The sequence below is a fragment of the Lissotriton vulgaris genome, chromosome 11 (assembly GCF_964263255.1).
Source record: "Lissotriton vulgaris chromosome 11, aLisVul1.2, whole genome shotgun sequence".
Classification (NCBI taxonomy): domain Eukaryota; kingdom Metazoa; phylum Chordata; class Amphibia; order Caudata; family Salamandridae; genus Lissotriton; species Lissotriton vulgaris.
The window spans coordinates 652,030,958-652,051,404 of record NC_141699.1 but is presented as its reverse complement, the minus strand read 5'-3'; the positions used below and the strand labels follow the sequence as shown (position 1 = coordinate 652,051,404).

General features: G+C 44.5%; 1 protein-coding gene across 2 annotated transcripts in view; it reads right to left on the bottom strand.

The window, feature by feature from the left end:
- Positions 1-20,447, bottom strand: part of ADAM9 (ADAM metallopeptidase domain 9) — a 563,447-nt gene that overhangs the window by 216,159 nt on the left and 326,841 nt on the right. For both annotated transcript variants that reach the window (XM_086943740.1, XM_086943741.1), the window contains exons 11-13: positions 13,560-13,693; positions 10,641-10,812; positions 7,781-7,873 (exon numbers count right to left, since the gene is read on the bottom strand). In XM_086943740.1, coding sequence (XP_086799866.1) covers positions 7,781-7,873; positions 10,641-10,812; positions 13,560-13,693 — 399 coding nt within the window. The remainder of the gene's footprint in view (positions 1-7,780; positions 7,874-10,640; positions 10,813-13,559; positions 13,694-20,447) is intronic.

Here is a 20,447-nt window from a genome sequence, read left to right as displayed (position 1 = left end):
GGATCATAAATAGGCCCAGGCACACTCCAAAAAAGTGGCCCACATTTGCGGATTGCCTTTTTGCAAAAAAACGTCTTTAACACTTTAATGAAAAGCAGGGCGGCGGGAGGAGTCCTGACGGAGACATCTTTTCTTAACTTCACTTAGATATAAAAAAAATGCAGAGATTAATTCACACTAGTGAAAAACACCTGAATACAAGTGAGGCCACTACTGCTCAGGACCCCTGGCCCGCTCAATCTGCATACATGAATGGGCCGCCCAGGGACAGAAAGGGAGTGACACGTCCGCCCCCTGCCCCGTTGGTAAAAGGGCGGTAATGGAGCCATATCTGCCTACAGAAAGGCCACTCAAGCAGCCACTGGCGGCATCTGATCAGCACAGACATCTCCCCCAGGCTACCCAAAAAAAGCAGCCCACAGAGGGAACTCGGATACTGGCCCCTCGGCCATTGCCCGAGTGCCCGCCATACCAATCTGACTCTGATGATTGCAATTAAGGTGTTTTTTAACCATGGCAGAAGGCTACTGTCAAAGACATTGCTTTGAATGGTCTACACATCAATATGGCCATGACTAAATAGAGATTACAAATTTAGAGCAGGATCTCTGACAGAATGCTGCAAATGGAAAAATCCCTGCTGTGGCCCACATTATAACTGTTGGGCATCAGTACTTCCACAATGAGGCAATATAGCTTTATTATGAGCAATTCCCATATACATCCATCCATGGAATGCAGAATAAATTAAGGAATAAAGATGCTAATTCCTCCCTCCACAGAATGACGCTTTTTTATTCATCCTTCAAACGTGGTTGACATCAGAGATTGGCCTCCCAGCTCTGGCTCCACCGAGCCTGCCGTGTGGGAGTAGTAGTTCACTCTCCTCCTTTAAAAACAAGCATCCCTGGTATGTCTTGTTCTTTCCAACTTAGATGTGCTTAGTTTTTTAATTTCAATTATAATTCTATGGATCTGTTCCTAATGGTAAAACTCTTTTGTACCAAATAGGTTTGTGTCCCTGTCTCCCGTCCATTGCAAGGGATCAATTTCAGCCTGCCTTCATAACAGGGGTCGAAACGTCGACTGTTTTTTGTGATTTCAGCTTCATTCCAACAATCACGCTATTGATCACATTTATGAAGCATGTTATTTTGTAGTCCTATTATTGAACCTATGGTCATTGATAATCTGAATCAGTTTAAGAGTTTTTGATTGATTGTAGCCTTTTGGCTTTGTTTTTATGTCACTTACCCTCTCCTACACTCACTGCACACTTCCCTTTTTCCCTCTCCGGGGCACTTTACTATAATTGCAAATGTTATATCTAGTATGTTTGCCCTAATAATCGGCTTAGCTACATTGTAAATAAAAACAATGTCAGCAGACTGACCTTTTTGTCTCTATAATTGATCTTTCTTGATGATCTTCAAATAATTTTCTGTGTGTTTACTGGGACCCCTCTCTCTCAGCAATATACATACCCAGGTCCCAGTGACGACATTGGGTGGACCCCCCTTTTTGCAACCCCCTTATGAGTTGTGACAGTTGAGACAGCTGTAATGAATGTGTCCCTCCCTGTTTATGGAAGTAGTACATTGCTGTCATATAATCTGTGTGCAAAAGGACATTTATCCCCGTTATGTTCTGTAGAAAAGCTTTGAGCCTCAGCTGTATGGCTAGTAGCTCTAGAACACGGATGTGAAACATCTGTTGATGTGCAGACCACTGACCCTGTACTGTAATGTCCTCCATGTGAGCACCCCAAATCATGAGAGATGCATCTGTAGTGATTGTCACTTGTGGGATCAGGTGCCTGAAGGTTTTCCTCTTTAGTGTCTTCTGTGTATTCCACCACATCAGTGCCTGATGGCCCCTGTGTGAAACCAACACTAGATATTCCAAGTTGCCCCCCGCCTGTGACCACTGAGATTCTATACACTTCTTTAGGGGCCGCATATGTATCCTTGCATGTGGAACTATTGCTATGCAAGATGTCATCATTCTTAGTAGACTCATCACCATCCTGACTGGCAAGCGACGATGTGGCTGAAAAAGAGTCAGTTTGTTCTGGAGATTGAGAACCCTCTGTGGAATGGGGAAAGCCTGTGCTGTGACCGAAATAAGTATGGCTCCAAGATAAGGCTGTATTTGGAGTGCCAGCAAATGGGATTTTTTTGCATTTATTGTGAATCCCAATCTGTGTAATAGGTTGATAGTGGTCTGTGTGCCATGTAGACATTTCATTTTGCTGGAACTCTTGATCAAGACATGGAACTCCCTCCCCATCCACCTACGGCTAACCCAGGACCATCTCTCCTTCAGGAAGCAACTCAAGACCTGGCTTTTCGAGCAGTAACGGACCACTCTCCCCCAGCGCCTTGAGACCCTTTCGGGTGAGTAGCACGCTAAACAAATGTCATGATTGATTGATTGATTGATCAGCCAATCGTCCACGTACGGTCAGACATGAATGTTTTCGCTTCTCAGATTTGCTACCACTACGGCTAGACAAATGGTGAACACACGTGGAGCCGCTGCAGCCCCAAATGTTATAACCATGAACTGAGAATGACATCCACTTACCACAAGATGGACGTACCGGGGACGTGCAGGGTGCATCGGAATATTAAAGTATACATCCTTCACATCTAATGCTGTCATAAAGTCACTTTCCTGAAGTGAAGGTATCACATCCTGTAGTGTCACCATGTGGAAGTGCTTGGACAGAAAGTTCAAATTTTGTGGGAGCAGGTCTAATATGGGATAGAGCGTTTCAACCATTTTGGGTATTAGGAAGTATAGGGAGTATACTGCCTTTCCTTGGTGTTTGAATGGGACAGGTTCCATGGCCCCTTTTTTGCAGAGCGCCTTTATCTCTTCTTTCAGCAGGTGTAGGTTATGAAGACTGAGGGAATGTTTGCGCTGTGGGATATTTGGTGGTTGACTTTTCAGTTCTAGACAATACCCCTGACTGATAATGTCTAGGACCCGCTGATCTGATATTACGTCTAGCCACAACTGATGGAATAGCTGTAGCCTTTCCCCAACAGATGGTGTGATCAGGCGAAATGGTTGGTAAGTCGCTGTTTTGAGGTAGAGGCTCCCTTTGCAGGCATTCCTCTGCCTTTACCTCTTGGTTTGAAACTACTTCTGTAGTATCCTTTCCCCGATTGTTGGTGGTATTGCTGCTCTTTGCGCTGATAACTTAGGGTCTCTGGGATGTTGTTCTTTGAGGTCCCTCTTCTTTGGTACCTTCGAAAGGGCTGGTGTTTCTGTGCTGTAGACTGACAAGCTCCCATTGATTTTTTCGGTCTCGGAGTCTCGATTTTCTCAAGTTGTGTATCTACCTACGGACAACAGAAGTACTTTCTATCAAATGGGTTGTTTAAGATGTGTTGTTGCACCTCCGGTTTAAATCCTGAGATGCGGAGCAATGAATGCCTGCGAAGCATTACTAATTAATTAATCCCTCTAGCAGCCATGTCTGCACTGTTGAGAGCACAGCGAATAGTTGCGTTGGATAGTTGTCTGCCCTTTGCAACAAAATCGTCCCCTTTCTTTTTATATTGCTCAGGGAGATGGTGTAAGAGTTCTTCCATTTCGTCCCATGTAGCTCTGTAGTAGCAGGATATGAGGCCCATTGAGTTTGTAATCCTCCAATGATTGACAAGACCTGTAGCAACCCTTTAGCCTGCTGCGTCAATGTGCTTACTTTCCTTGTCAGGAGGTGGGCATCCCCACTGCTTTGTGATGCTGCTCTTCTGCGTTACCACTAGGGAGCAAGCAGCAGGGTGATGTGTGATGTTTAGAGGATTCAAGGGAAAAGGTCTGTATTTCCTCTAGATTCTTGGTGTGAGTACCCTTGATTTTATTGGGTCTTTGAAAATTTCCTTTAAAACTTTATTCACTGAGCCTATCATTGGTAGGTACTGAACAGTGCCCTCTGTCCTGGAGAGTGTCTCCACCAAGAAATCTGTCTCCTCTTCGGTACCTTACAGTGGTAATTTATGATACTCTGCTGCCCGCTGTGTTACACTGTGATATGAAGTGGTTTCATCTGGTGGAGATACCTTGGCTAGGATAGGTGACCAATGTTTGTGTCTGGAAGGATGACATCATAGTCATCCTACAGGTCTGGGTTTGTGGGGTTTCTCCCTGTGAATCTAAGTAGTAAGTCTCATGGTCAGGGCTGCCTACTTCTTCTGCTCCATGAGGGCGACCTAGTGCATGGAGACACTGGATACCTTTGTGGCATGGGGCTTGAGGATGTATGCTCTGTTGCCACCTTTTTTGGCAATGGATGTTGATTTTCCAAGTTTTGGCTTAGTCCGTTGGACCTTTGATGTTGCCTGCTGTCTTCAGCTGGCTGACACCATTTCTGCATTTAGTTTTGAAGGCCTTCGAAGACACTTCCTTCTTCTTATGGAAGTATGGACTTAAGTGGTGTTTTTACCTGCTTTTCAGTCAACATTTTTGCCACGGAGGACAGCGCCTTTGTTTTTGGTTTCGCAGGAGACGAGGTTGCCTTTGGCATTGAGAAGTGCCATGCTCTTTCCGCTTCGTCAGAGTTGAGGAGTGTTGCGGCTCCTTATGACTCGATACCCGTCGCTTGTGTGGCTCCGAATGTCTGTCCGGCGCCGAAGCATGGCTTGGAGGTTTTGCTGGTGCTGATGGATGTGCCGGGTCGATGGTTGTTTCGGCATCTATATCGGCCTGGTGTCGGCTCCATGCTTCTTCATATGCCTTGATGCCCGATCAGGATGGAGAATGTACTTGCCCTGTCTCGCAACAGAGGCTCACTCTTGGTGTTGGCCAGAGCCTGAGAGCTGTGGAGCACATTGGAGTGGTGTGGGAGGTTTATGTAATGTCTTTTTAGTGTGGGTAGTCAATTGTACTAACTGCCTGTGGTGTTGTCTTCGTTCTGGTCCCTGACCCTGGTGGTTGAGCATTGTGCGTAGTGTCCATGATCTGCTCATCCTACTCCTTTCACTCACTGGACTCATCGGAGGTGACGTAGTGAGGGCTGGCAATGATGTAGTCCTCTCCAGCTACAAAGTCGACATCTACCTCACCCTCCAATGTTTGGAGCTGGTGGGCTTCTTCTAGAGAGAACTCAGCCCCTGCTGCAATCTCCATGGTATGGGCTAGTCTGCAGTTCCATTGGCTTCTTAAGGTCTTTTTATTTTTTAATAGGATGCATAGGGCGAAGTCTTGTTCTTTATGTTATGCTTCGGAGACTGACAGAGATTGTACAAGTTGCATGTGTTGGAGTAAGCAGATGTTGCCCAGCACCAAAGGCACCTTCGAAAAAGCCTATCCTTTTTACCCTCCATTACTAGAAGAGGAACATTCTCAACAGGTTTTTGGAAAGCTATGGTGTCGAAGTTAGTTGAAATCTGCCCTTTTCACTTAAATCTTAAGATGGTTCTAATGGTTGCGGAAGCGGTGTCTACGATGTCATTGTCGATTTGCGATTCGTTTGAGACTGTAGGAGTGCGTAGGCTACAAGGGCGTTGAAGCTGCCCATAGCACCGACGCAGTCCATCCGAGCATGATGCTGGAAAAAAACAATCTAACAAAGGAGAAGATAATCATGCACATTACATCGAGGAAGAGGATACATGACGCACGTCGACAGTAAAAGACTTGCTTGAGAAAAACAACCTGCATAGTCCAGGCCCAACACTAGATAGCAGGAGTGAGCATAGCATGTGCATCTGCAACCAACATATGCTATGTATGTTACGGTTTTCATGTTTGCTAAGTCGAAACCTGCTGTAAAGGTACATGAAAATGGCACAACACTATAAAAATACATTTTGTAAAGGACTGAGGTTGGGCAAAAGAAGCTTATGTGTTCAACAATTAGCACAACACCACAAATAAAACACACTACTGCTTAGACTGATTTTCATAAGAGGTAGACTTGTAAAATATGATATTTGAATGGACAGGTTTTATCCTGCCAATGCTATTCTCTTTGAAAACAACAGGAATTGACACCTCCAACGGATCTTCTGTTTTTTTTTTAGTCTACAATACTGCATGAGAGTGAGGGGAATATTGGCACGTGTTGATAGTCAGTGCAGAAGTGCAAGGAGTTGGCACATTAACTTCCCTTTTGCTCTCCAAAGCTAATGCCAAATAGTGATGCAAGAATCTACCACTAATCCCCCAGAAGGGGCTTTATGCATGAATCGAGGCTAAACACCACCTATCAGCAGAAGCAGCCCGTGCTATGCAAACACAGAAAGGTACAGTACGATCAGTATGAGTACACAAGATTTGATGACACAAAAAAAACACATTTCTAGTACAAACAATTATAGCAACAGCTAATCATCTCTACTGCACAGAAGGCAGCAATGAATGTGCAACACACAAACAAAAGAAGTACAGTATTAGCAGCAGGACTATATGATCCACAAACACCCACCCACACACATGCATACTTTAACAGACTCTGAAATCTAGATGTAATCTAAACTTACTTCACACAAAGACCTGGTTCAGGCCTGCTAACAGCAGAGAAAGCTTTAGTCATACATGGAACACCACCCTCGCAGGCAGCAGAGAAGCAATCTTCTTTTTACACCAGAAATAGCCCAGCACAAGCAGCAATCTCCCTTCACGCACAACATGGCCAGAACGAGCTGCACTAGTACAATGTTCACTACTGCACTTAAAAAATGTACAGCACACACAGTAGATTGGTAGCTTCACTTGAAGACTAAACAGAAGTAACACACAGGCAACTGCAGTACAAGCTTTAATGGGGAATAGTGTAGGAAATTGACTGGGTGCAAAGCAGAGGTTCGTTGCATGTCTGATATGGACGCAAACACATAACACACTGTACAGTGATGTCTATAGGGTCTAGAATAGTTGGGGTGCTAGTGTAAGTCGATCACAGAACATCTGAGAACTTGAGTAAAACAGGTCCCCAGGTAATCAGAGCATCTAATTAACAGAATATCCCAGCAATTACAGAATTCGGGAATTACAACACTCAAGGATTACAGGATCTAAAGGTCAAAGCGACTAATCCATATCTTGAAAAACCAGAACTGTCAAGATAGAAATAACAATGACAATGGGGAGAATGGAAGTGAGAAAGCAAAAAAGGTAAATAAGGGGGAACAAAGGTAGGACAGGGGAAGGGAGGACAATGCTCTAGAAGCAAAAGGAAACTGGCAGAACTGAACAGAGAAATAAGGCTGGCATGTATTATCTTTTCTTAAATATATTTTTTCAAAGACTACCCCTGATTTAACAAAAAATGGCAGTCTACCCCCGCCCCCCCTACCCCCAGTGCCCCACTGTTTGTTGTAACTTCTCTCCAGGTGTTATTAGATTTTTAGGTTGTTATAGTAACACAAACGCTAAACTCGAAGTACGAAGGCCACAGGGATAAATTCGATAATTCTCAATTTGCACCTCTGCTTTTAGAAGCCATATCACTGAATGTGAACCAAGGAAAAATGTATATTGTTTTCTGTTAAATACGTTATTTCCAGCATCTATGGATTTAAATGGAATACACTAACTTAAAGTGACTCAAGTGCCTACTCACAACTAGGGTGCCATCTTGCTGAAACACAAAGAAATTATCCATATTTCCACAAATCACGGTGCTGCAGAGCAACCTAAAGTGCAGTCCAACTTTACATTATCTGTGGGAGAGATCTTTCTGTAGCCGCTCGCCTTCCTTGCACCCACCTGTTTAAACCAGAAACACAACCCAACATAGACTTTGCCCCAAGTATGGATCTCTTACCCTACAATTCTTGCAGCAGACACCATAGGCACATTCTGTTCCAGATCGGCGTTTACATGTTTTGGGTTCACAGCAAGGATCCTTTTCACACTCCTGCAAAATGTTAACATTTGTTTAGGGCTAATGAGATTTCAAAATCTGTTTAACATGTGAGGTTTGGAGCAAGACTGCATCGAAAATAAAGTGTGACTCGTGAAAATAAATGATTTACAAAGTATGATTTATCAGGTTAACAATTGTTTTGGCAAATACATGGACTGATGACATTTGATAATCTTGGTAAGGAAAGGACAGGTAGAAGTGTAGACTCACTTGCAAACAGAGCCCTCAGATAAAATGAGGAACAGCTACAACACACAAATTAAAACCAACTGAATACTAGAGTAGCCCTTGTGTGTGTTTTGGTAGTAGGTTGAGGACATGAATGGAAATTGCGCTCGCAAAGGGCCAGATTCTCAGAATCTGGCCCTTTGCGAGCGCAATTTTTGCATTTGGGATTTATTATCCCAAATGCAAAAATCGGTAATTGCGAAATCGCATATTTGCGAGGAATTGCATTTAAGGAATCTCTATTAGAGATTCCTTAAATGCAATTCATTAACCAATTTTAAATTGCGAATTCGCAATATTTGGCCACTATTTACCACGAAGTCTGACTTCGTGGTAAATAGCGAAAAAATAGAAAAAAGCACTTTAGTGCATTTTTCTCAGTTGCATGTTACACACACACATGTCCTTTGGACATGTGTGTGCGCAACACCTGTGTAAATTTGAATTTCAGGGGTGCTACAGGGTGTCCTTTGGACAACCCTGGCACCCTTGAAATCGCTATCTTATTTGTGATTAGCTAATTGCTAATCGCAAATAAGGAATACTCCCCATTCATTCCTATGGGCCTTTAGGCCCATAGGAATGAATGGGGTTATTCCTTATTTGCGATTCGCAATTTGCTAATCGCAAATAAGGAGGCTGTAGGAATCGCAATTTATTTTGCGATTTCTACATGAATCCCGATTTGCAAGTCCTTAATAGCGATTCCTTAATAATCGCTATTAAGGACTCGCAAATCGGGACTTTGATGAATCTTGCTGAAAGTTTCCCTTCAGAACTAATTGGATAGTCACAGTTTAATCCCATAATTCATACAACAAACAAATAAGATAGTCAAAGTGAAGACCAATAAGCACTATATTTGGAGATTACAACTTAACGTCCCATTGAATAGGATGAGGTAACAGTTAAGTTGTGTTCTTTTTTTTGTTAACATCTTTAATTTGAAAATATTCCTGGTGAAGCTGCTCAACACAGCAATCATTATAATGAGCAATAGAAGAAACAAAAGGAGGAAGCTCATGCACACAGTTCAGTTCACGTTGCAAGGTGCTACCATGTTATCAGTACACCAGGCAAGGAAGAAAATTATTACAGCAGAGCTCACATTTTGGAACAAAATGATCACACAACACCCGATGGAAGTGAGCCAAATCGTACCAGATTGATTGAAAAAACACACAAAAAGGAACTTTTCACGAGCAACATGGATTAATGATGTGGAAAGTATTGTCCACTGTACTGTCATGATGGTTTATTTAGTGATTGTAAGATTCATTACTGGTTAAATAATATTGGAATAACAATCATAAAAACTTTGTTTAAGCCTCAATGACTATTCACTTTTATTCGTCTGTATTTGCTTGCCATTATTAGGCCTTCTATTTCTCAATCGCCTTCTCATCATTGAGCAAGAAGGCACGGGTACATATCAATCTGAGACTGTCTCACCCACTGTAAAACACTTGAACCTCCGTTACCATTTAATAACCATATCAAAAAACAAATTGTGATTCGGTTATATGCTACAGATTTGAAATTTGGAATTGCACATACATACCAATTTGGTATATGGAACGGGTGTATTTAGGATGCTCCTTCTAAATACAGAATTGCAGTGGTAAGTATGAATGTTTTGAGACCGAATTACTGTTGCAAATCATTCATTTTTTGCCGACACCTCAATGGTGGTAAGTAACCATCTGCAATTGGGAAGGGGTCCCCATGGGACACCTTCACCTTTTTGAATGGTGAAACAAATATTTTTAAGAGCAGGCAGTGCCCTACTCTTAAAAAATTAAACTTAAACATTTCATTTTTTTTTAAATGCATCCCAGTTTCCTTTAAGAAAAACTGACTCCATTTATTTAAAACATTGCTTTTTTATTAAAAAGCAATCACAGATATGGTTGTCTGCTGACCTCAGCAGGCCACCATACTGTGATGGCTGCTATTCCCTATGTGTCGCAAACTGAGACCTACCTCATTAATATTCATGAGGTAGGTCAATTTGCGACCCACTAGAAATCGCTAAATGAACTAAAAGAGTTTCATACATTAGGGATAGCGATTCACAGAGAATCGCAATTTGGAAATTGATATCCCTAAAATCTGCACTTATGTCCCTAGATCTTTGTATGCTGCTGTTGTAACACCACACCCCACAGGCATATGATTTGGGAGTCACCATCAAGAAACCACAAGAACTGTCTAATGCTAAGTCATTTCACGTCTGTAGCACTTAGCTGTGTAACTATAAAAATCTATCTTCAGCGATAAGAAACTGCAATACAATCTTGGATACAACACTTTAGCACAGACACACAGTGTTGCAAGTTGTGTCAAATGGAATGTCTGAGAAAGTAAATTTTCAGTTTAATGGTTGAGCACATTATTTCCTACACTAGGAAAACTTGCTTTCTGGTCAGACTTATTGTTCTTTGTTCACAAGATGATTTTCTTAAAGCACATGTTCCTTCCACAAACACAGACAGGCAAACTCAGCAGAACGGCTATGGAGACTACCAACCTTTGGTGAGCCACAATCACATTCTTCCCCAGCATCCACCAGCTTGTTCCCACAGTAGGGGGCAGTGTACGTTTCATCAGGACTTGGAATATTCAGGAGACAGCTTCCACCTTTGTTCAATGTCAATTTCTCAAAATCATCAGCACTGCAGCTGCTAAAGTTTTTTGAACCTCTGTAAAGAAGAAACAACATATTGAGCAGTGTTGACTTTACTTATGCTCTATATTGAGTGAAGAGAACATGCATAGATCATAGGGGCTGACAGAGTATGGCGGAGGGGGTCCTCCACCAAAAAAAGGTCTGCTTGCCTGATTTACAAGCCTACTCCAGCTCCGTCACTGACATACTCCTCTGACAGTCCAATGGAGTATGGGCCGTTGGACGGTCACATATAACAACTTACGTTTTTATAGTGAATGGTGTTGTACGTTTTGTTTGCTGTTAATCATCCCAAGGTAAAACCTGACAGTGAGAGACAGTAAAAAAATATTATGACCCCCGAACCATGGGCTACAACTCTCATGGTGTGGGGGCCATTAGTTTTACTTTTTTCCAAAAACAAACTACTATTTTGGGACTTTGTTTTTCGAAAAAATGTAACGCTGCAAAAGTTTGACAGGAGGCTGGCATGTTTGACAGAGCCTCCTGATAAACTTTTACCACACTGACAGGAACTGCCGCGACTGCGGTTCTTGCCAATGTTTAGAGTTGTCTGCAGGACTGTCAGACAACTCTAAATTTGGCATGCGGAGGACCCTCAGTATGGCGGGAGTAAAGCACTCCGCCATACCAAAAGATTCATATTGATAAAGCTTTTACAATTAAAAAGTAAAATCACACATTTACTTTACATAGTTTTTTGAACCACTATTTTGAAGTTCAGGTTTAATATCTTACTTCTTTATCCCCAAGCCCTCAAGACAAGCATGACAAGCTACTGATAATTCACCAGTTTCAGACATAAGATTAGCACATATTTCATTTAACAATGGAGTAGTCTGCCCCTGTGATGATGTGGTCCACGTCCGGATGGAAATACCCCTCCGGATGAAGACAATATGATCGTTGTGGCAGACCACATGGGACGCCACACAACATCCCAATTGCTTGCTTGACATACAAACCAATCAACATTGAATATGACTGAACCAACAATAAGCCTTGAGAAATCCCAGAGAGTATTGTGCCATAGGGGGAAATAAATTGTTGAATTTAACTCCTCTACTATATTAGATGAAATCTGCCAAATAAAAATTCTTTAGCAGTGGAGAAACATAACGACTCCATAGAATATATCACAAGCAGCCAATAAAAATGTGTCTATTACTTTTTCTTTTGTAATTTGAATTCATGTGACTATTTCCTATATGCTTTAGTAATATAAATCTACTGCTGCATTAAGAATAAATCTGTTCCGGGGTCCCCTTCTGCACCAATCTTTGGAGACAAACCAGTCATGCAGCATCTTTAATGTTTTAAGAATAGTGGAGGCGCACCATCACAAAGTCCAAACGAACAGAGTTTGTATCAAAATTATTCCTTCTTTATTCATTAAAAATTGTAGAAAAATTCTTCATTTCAATCATGCAAGAATCAGCCAACGCGTTTCTCTCCCTCACAGGGAGCTTCCTCAGGGTAGATAAGTTTCCATTAAAAATTGTAGAAAAATTCATCATTTCAATCATGCAAGAATCAGCCAACGCGTTTCTCTCCCTCACAGGGAGTTTCCTCATGGCAGATAAGTTTTTTATGTTGGTTTAGCATGTTCAAATGTTTTGTGAACAGCAGTTGCACTTGTCAAATATTCACACAAGATATTGTTCTGCCAGAATTTCTCCCGGACTACCCCACATCTATTCTGAAGTATAAAAAAAGTGATAGATGGTATATTTGAATTAATAGCAGCCACTGGCAATTACTCGAGCAGCATTCCAGTCCATTGTTACTTTGCACACTATGGGTCCGATTCACAAAACTAACTTAAGACAAAATCCTAAACTTACTAACATTTCTGTATTCACAGAAGGCACTTACTCATTTTGGTATTCACAGAAGGCACTTACTCATTTGGGTATTCACAGAAGTTCGGAATTCTAACTTTATGACTCCTAAATGCCTTCCGTGAATACCGAAAGTCTTCAAGTTACGATTTTTCTCAGTTTAGGAGTAGTAAAGTTAGGACTCCTAACTTTAGGACTCCTAAATGCCTTCTGTGAATACCGAAAGTCTTAAAGTTAGATTTTTTCTCAGTTTAGGAGTAGTAAAGTTAGGACTAGGACTCCTAAACTTAGAAAAATCATAACTTTCAGACTTTTGGAATTCACAGAAGGCATTTAGGAGTCCTAAAGTTAGGACTCCCAACTTCTGTGAATATCAAAATGAGTAAGTGCCTTCAGTGAATACCAAAATGGTAGTAAGTTTAGGATTTTGTCTTAAGTTAGTTCTGTGAATTGGGCCCTATGCCACCTCAGTTTGGATCCAACCATATGCATATCAGTCTTGACCCTGCTTACATGGGAACAGTTCAGACCGAACTGCCAGGCCAGATCATCTCTGAACCTTCCTCCCTCTGCATGATTCGTGACTCCACCAGGCACTGGAAGTTCCTGGTCGTGGGGGGCTTTGAACATAATATCCCGTATATAACAAAAACAACAACACAACTGCTGTTAGCATGACAATAAAAAGACTGAAAGATCTAAACGATGTATAAGAAAACAGCCAGTAGACCACTATCTTTACATAGTCACAACTGGAGGGTTTGTTTGAATGTAAAAACAAATGCTTGTGTCGAGAAATGCACACATCCTACAGGAACACATGGATCAAATGTTCATATCACAATAAGAAATAAGAGTTATATAGTCTGCACACAAAAAAAGAATTTAAAGTAAGCTCTGTAAAAAAAAATGCACTTACGTGGCTCCCGAGTTCATGATGCAGGCTGATACTTTACAATCACAATTCCTCCCGTCATCATGGTTCATTCCCAAGTTATGGCCAAGCTCATGAGCAACAATGGATGCAAAAGACTGGACATTGTTGTGTGAAAACTGAAAAGAAAGCCAAAGGAGCTTACTACAATTTTTTTGTTTTAAACTTGTTTTTTATTCCATAGTGCACAGGTATCACGTTACAAGTTAGCTCATCAGCCCGCGAAACAATTAAATGCAGAACCACAAGTTACTTTACAAGCCAGGTAGGCAGTACAGGATATCACAGTGGCCTAAATGCTTGTCTATTTGCTCTTCTCACAAGCATAATTGCTGGGCGTGCATCGTCATGTATGACATACAGGACTACTCCCCCACAGAAAGAAATTATGCACAAAAGAAAAACCAGTGTAACAATAAAAAACCATAATAAGAACTTGGCAACGATAGGCAGTCGGTTGATATTCTCTAGAAAGGGAAAAATAGGTACGGAGTTGTGCAAAGCCCCCAATTCCGTAGGGGCATAGCAGCATTGCATCCGAGCGGCGGCATGCAAAATGCGTGCGTGCCCGGAGTAGCGATCAGGAGCAGCTCAGTCTGCTGAGATACATATATTATTCAACTGTTATGTGCTAACAATTAGGGGGGGGGTAAGGAACCAGCCCTCTTCCATCCCCTTAAGCTCACTCTCCAGGTCATGGCTTATTCCGCAGTCTGCTCAATCTCCAGTGCTCCTTCCCACACATCGCAGGCATCCATAGACTACACACCAGATCAGTCAGCCAAGCAAGGGGCCTCTGAGGTCAGCGGAGGAGTAGAGAGGTCCACTGTCTGCGGAGCGACCACAGCCCCCTCGTCCAGACCGTCATCCAAGAGTAGGCCCTCAAACATACAGCTTCAAGTCACGTTCCGCATTCTCATCAGTGCCAACGAATCACAGTCGGCACTCCTCAGCCATGCCCCATTCACACAAGTCCGCCACCCACTTATCCAGCCAGGGGGGCATAGAGTGAGTCCTGTGTATGGCAATGCAGCACTTAGCTATTACAAGTCCCAGTAAAGTAAAGTTATATCGCATACGAGCTAGTTACTGCAAATTAATGCAAAAGGAAGTACGAGCCAATATGGTATTCAATTTTTCATATATTGATCAAAATAGACTAGATCTGGAAGAAATCTTCAATTCCACAGCTGGCTCCACAGCTGGGTAGAATTCAGTGTCACGAGCTCCAGTAGTAGAGTGGCATACATGTCACCACCAGACGTGATGTACTAGATCCATAAAAGTACTACGCAGTAGCAGTAACGTCAGTTAAGCTTAACTTCTGCAAGACAAAAAGACAAAGGAAGAGGTGCATCTCCTGGCTTCCATGGACGAGACAATAGTTGGGGAACAGAATGCTTTGCCCATCTTTCTTTCTTGGACTCTCAATGAGAATTTGTCCTAAATGACATTCATCTGCACTGAATCATAACTCTAAACACCACAAGTAGTAGTATTGGTGCTAGAAACCAACATAAGAATAATACACTTAGTCCAGTACTTAAAAAATGTACTTGCCACCAAATTTGTGGTGCATAGAAAAAAAAATTAACTAAGGTTACTGATGGCTACTGGTATGTTTATGGAGCTAATAAATCAAATTAGGCGCTACAATTTTACTACACTCCAGCAACCGCCGCAGTGGTGCCTTCAAGTGCCACTTTCAGGAGGTGAAGATTTTTCCAGATCCAAACAGATGCCTCAGGAGACTTGAAAAGATGAGGAATCTGAGCCAAGACATATCCGTTAGATTTCAAGTTTACGCTTTTCTTATACATGATTTAAAATTCTGAAATCTTTGAGGTGTTGAGCTTTTAGCCTGACGTTTTTGTCAAGTCTGTTTAATGATCCGTTATGTAAGGACATGGACATATGACATAGTTGCAAGAAATTCAGTTCTAGCCTGACGTTTTTGTTAAGACTATTTAATGATCCGTAACATAAGGCCTGGGACATATGACGTTGTTACAAGATATTCACTGGAGTCTCAACATCCACTTCCTTTTTTTCACTGAAACTGCTAAATTTTGAACAGCTAATTTGGCACTTTAAACTGAGAACACGTTCTGTATAGATTATTGTACAGTTTGATTGTTAGTGATTTACAGATAGTTCCTAAGTCTTTTAGGTGTGTTACATTCAATGCTGCATGAAAGTGAACAAACCTCCTTTGATCTTTATGCACTATAGCAGAAAGTCTTTGAACAATCTTAGACTTGGGGAAGATTTACTACTTTATATCATGATTGAACATTAAATACAAGACAAAAATAGGAGGTTTAATGTCAACACAAAACAATTAACAGATATACCCCATAGGTTTTATCAGTCACCCACCAATAATCCACCCTCATTGTTCCTCAATAACTATGGGCCTCCATCGAGTAGCTCGGTGCTACAAGGAGCTCTCAAAGTAGCTCTCCAAAGTGAAACTCGGCCTCTCAAGACCCTCGGAGTGGTAGCTAACTAAACCAAAGGGAGAGCATCATAATAAGACAAACACAAACTGTATTGCCCTATGGGGCCTTAACATGACCATATGTAGTCATTCTCAATCTAATAAAGTCACAAAGAGATTGAACATGTTGAAGGCCCCACTCTATCAGTCATGCTATGTGTGTGAAAATGGGTAAGGACAGAAGAGCGTCACAGTAGCCAGAACAGGAGCAAGAGCGGGATCACCTAAGTGTGGGCCAGCAGTACCCAGAAAAAAAAAGTGTGTGAGTCAGGTGCATGAACAGTCCAAGTGCTGAGGAAAAGAGGGGGTGGATGCAGACGTAAGATCCTCTTTAAAGCCTTACTGTGTAAATGTAAATGTACAGGAATTTATATAGCGCAAATCACCGAGCGGTTTCTAAGCGCTTGCTTAGGGAACCCGTCCTGGTATTCCCCTGTGAGATAACCCCGGCAGGGTATCCGCAAGGTAAAAGCCAGGCATCCCGCCGCGAGGGCCATTGTGGAGATTAAGCAAGCTATTGCCCAGAGTCGCAGAGTGTAAACCTGTGAATCGAGTAGGCACCGGAGCGAGAATTGTCGAGTCCATGGACATTTTAGGACTCAAGACCCCGCCGAGCCGGGAATTGAACCCTGGTCCTGGGCTGACCTCTGCTTCCAGGTCTGCCTCCTCTAACCAGTGAGCCACACTTCTCCACTGTGCAAGTATCTTTGGTGTGTATGCAGCAGCTGCGGCCAGTAAGAGCGATGGGGCCGGGAGTTGTGTGGGCACAACCGTGCCAATTCTGGGCATAATTATGACCCTGGAATGGTAACTATCATCTTTGACATATTTTGGGCTTTCTTGGTAGTTGCGCACATGAGCGGTCACTGACCTATTATAAGCATCACTTAAGCCACCCCTGACATAATATTGGTCTCCCCTTGGCATACTAATAATGAACAAAAATGAAATAAAAATAATGGCCGAAAACTAGTATTTTGAAGACAAAACGTTTCCTGGTTCTTTCAGAAAAGAAATGTAAAAAATGATGTTTGTTTGCCCAAAATGGAAGTGGTATTTGATAGAAAGTGACATTCTTAAAATACAAAATACTTACATTTCCAAGCCTATAGTTGAATGGTAATTCAAGTTGAGTTGGGGAGACTGATTGCTGTGGCTATGTACTTTGTAAGAACAACAAACATTTAAAGAGGGTCAAAGGGGATTTTAAAGACCAAACTCTGATGCGGCTCCTGCATATACTGAAAGACAGAAAGTATCAGAGGGTCTGGGATAACAAGAACAAGAACGCCGGATATGCACCTACAGAGGACTCTACTACCATGCCATGTGTATACTATAGAGATATAGGTCAGCCTCACTTTTAACCCACCAAGTGATCAGATAAGGATGCCCATCAGTCACCACACTGAACCGCCCTTCATCATTGGGGTTCCTCTTAAGACCACCATTGGTGTTATCTATTATCTTTCGCATGGAGGGCTGAGATTGTTAAAAACCCTCACATGGGGGAGGAGCCGAGCCCGCGACCATGATGGCCGCCTAATCCCTCGGCTCCGCCGACCTTCTCGTTCCCCTTCCGAAACGCCGCTGATCCTGCAAGCTATCCTGCTAACCTGTCGCGTCTTGGAACCGGGTGGCGCTCCTGTGTCCGACGGTGTGCTCCCCGGCGCGATCCCTGCGGCAGAAGCAGCAAGGTGTCCCAGTCTTCGCTTCAGTGTTGCATGGCGGAGGCCGGGTCTTTGTTCTCCGGAGGCGGCCGTCCTGGATTGCAACAACAGCGGACATTGTAGCAGGGCGGGGTTGGCTGAAGGAGAGCGATTACTGCATTGACTTCTTTTATACAGCGAGCCGCCCTGCCCCGCACGCTCCCACGCTTGCATTCTATCACCGCCGCCAGTGCTACATTGTATCCTCTTTCCGGCTTGTGGACGGCTTTGATCGTCTTCTTGTTCTCCAGCGCTGCGATGGGTGCCATTTTGAACTGAGCGCTCGGCACCTGGGACTCTCGACCCCCGGAGACTATTTGGGGTGTCTATTGCGGCTGGCGCTGCACTGCAGCCGGGTGGCAGGCGAAGGGGACCGTCCTGCTATTGTACCCCCCGGAGTGGTAGTGCTTTGTGGGTCAGCTACTTGTGGGCTGCCTTCACGATGGCCGTCGGCGAACAGCCTCGAGGGCTACGGTGTGACTACGCTCCCAGGGTGTGCGAGACGGCAGCGCCCTCTTATCCTGAGGCGTCCCTTAGGATTGCTGATATTCTGGGCGCCCTGATTGATCTTCGTGTAGCTATACGTGACACGGCCCAGGACCTGGAAAGCCGACTGGATACCGCTGCGCTTGCAGAGCCCTCGGATGGCCGTGCTGCTCCTCATGTGCTGTGCACCTCGCCACACCCTGTGTTCGACTGTGATTACCAGCCTGCCCAGATGTACGTGAAGGCGCTGGGGACGAGAGACATGGTTGCTGCCGCGCTACCCATTACTGTTGTGGAGACGAGTGGGGATCTTGGACCTTGGCAACGGCTGGAGGTTTGTGTCCAGACGCCTCGCCCCACGACTGCTTCGTGGCGGGTCTTTCTGCCCTATCCTGGAGTTGTAGCTACTGTTTTGGCCTCTGCCCTTCAAGAATTGCTGTCGTGCATTGCCCTTTCTTGGATGACCGCTTACCATTTGGCTCTGAGGTGGACAGATTTTTGTGGATGGCGTCTTGCTCTGCTGTGGACCTTACATTTGCTTTCTCCGTCTAAGATGGCTGCTGTAGAACTGGACATCGTCGACATGCTGGACCGAAAGGGACAAGGCTGAAGGGGTTTCTCCCCTTTTGCTGCATCCCGTTGTGTGCATTGCTGGGACTGTAATGGACAGTTATGGGAGGTACATGTTGGTTTGGTATCGGGTCAGGGTCCGGGGATGGGTGGCCGAGGGTAAACATGCTGGTTGTTTTGGTCATTTCTCTGGCCCTCCTCCGGTCTTATGTGATTCTCTTTTTTCCTTCTTTCTTCTGCTTCTGAATTTCGGGTACTCTTTTGGGGCGACAGACACACTGCTTGGGGGGGGGGGGGGTAGGCCGTAGCCTCTGCATGCGTGTAGGGTGGGGGGAGGCGGGGGGGGGGGGTTTCTTTGTTCGTTTCAGTTCCTATGGGCCTTAATTTTTTCTTTTCCTTCTTCTACTCTTTTCTTCTCTTATTTCCCTGGGTCATTGGGTGGTTTGAGGCGATGTGGGTGGTGGCTGGGGCGTATCACACTGTTTGCTCGTTATCTCTCCTGTGCTACTCGCCTGCAGCCATTTGTTTGGTAGATAATGCTCGCTGACTTTCTCTGAGGAACGTTGCCCACTTATGTCCTAGACGGATTGTTTGGACTCAGATCCTTCTTAGTTTCTACTATTTTGGACATACTTTAAAAACTTTAAAATTAGGGGGCGTGGCCAACTGCCGAGCATGGCGGCAGCTTGAAGAGGGAGCTCCTCCAGGCACAACGGCCCGCGTTACCTATCCGGACATTAATCCGACTTCTTGCCCGCTCGAAGGAGCGACATCGGCTCGGGGACCCGAGCGGCGCTACTTGCTCCAGCCCCGGTGGATATCCGACACCGGGAACTGCTCCGTCCTGAGACGGCGATCCGAGGCCTGCACCATCCTAACAGCACCGGCCTGTAGTAGCCGTGGAACCCGGGCGGAAGTCAACCATCCCCGGCCCGGGCGCTGCGACACTGACCAACCGCTGCAGCCTTTTTGCCGCGAAGGGTACAGGACGACGCCACTTCTCCGACACCCCCCCCCCTGTGTGATCCGGGGGAGCCGTCCAGGCCGGGACTGCCGCAGGCGCTGTCTAGAGGCGCAAAGAACACCGGCAAGGACAAAAGAATCCCTGGGCTCCGGAAGGCAGAGACAACGAGCAACCAGACCCGCCGCTCCTGTACCAGGGTAAGGAGATATGAGCTGGGGCTCTTGCCGCCTCCCCGCACTGCTAACAGTACGAGACTCACCCCAATTCGGCGGAGGGGCACGTCCCGGCCCCAACATCCTGACGCAGAGGCGGCTTTGTGTGTGAGAGTCCACGGTGCTGTCCGACTCGTGTGGGGCCAGGTTGGTCTGGACGGCCCTGGGTTGGCGCTGCTACCAGAGTGCACAGAAGAGATCAGGCGCACTGCGCAGGGGACCCCCCCGACGAGAACCCGCTAAAGCGACGCTACAGAGCCGCGGTTGGCAGCGCTATAATACACGCTGAATACCAGAACAGCCCCGACACGGCCCTGGGAGGACCACAGTGAACCCCTTGAACTGGGTGGAGCACACACAGGACGGCCCGACACCAGGGGGAATCCCGCGGCTCATAGACTAAGGGCTACCCAGCAACCGAGTGCACATCAC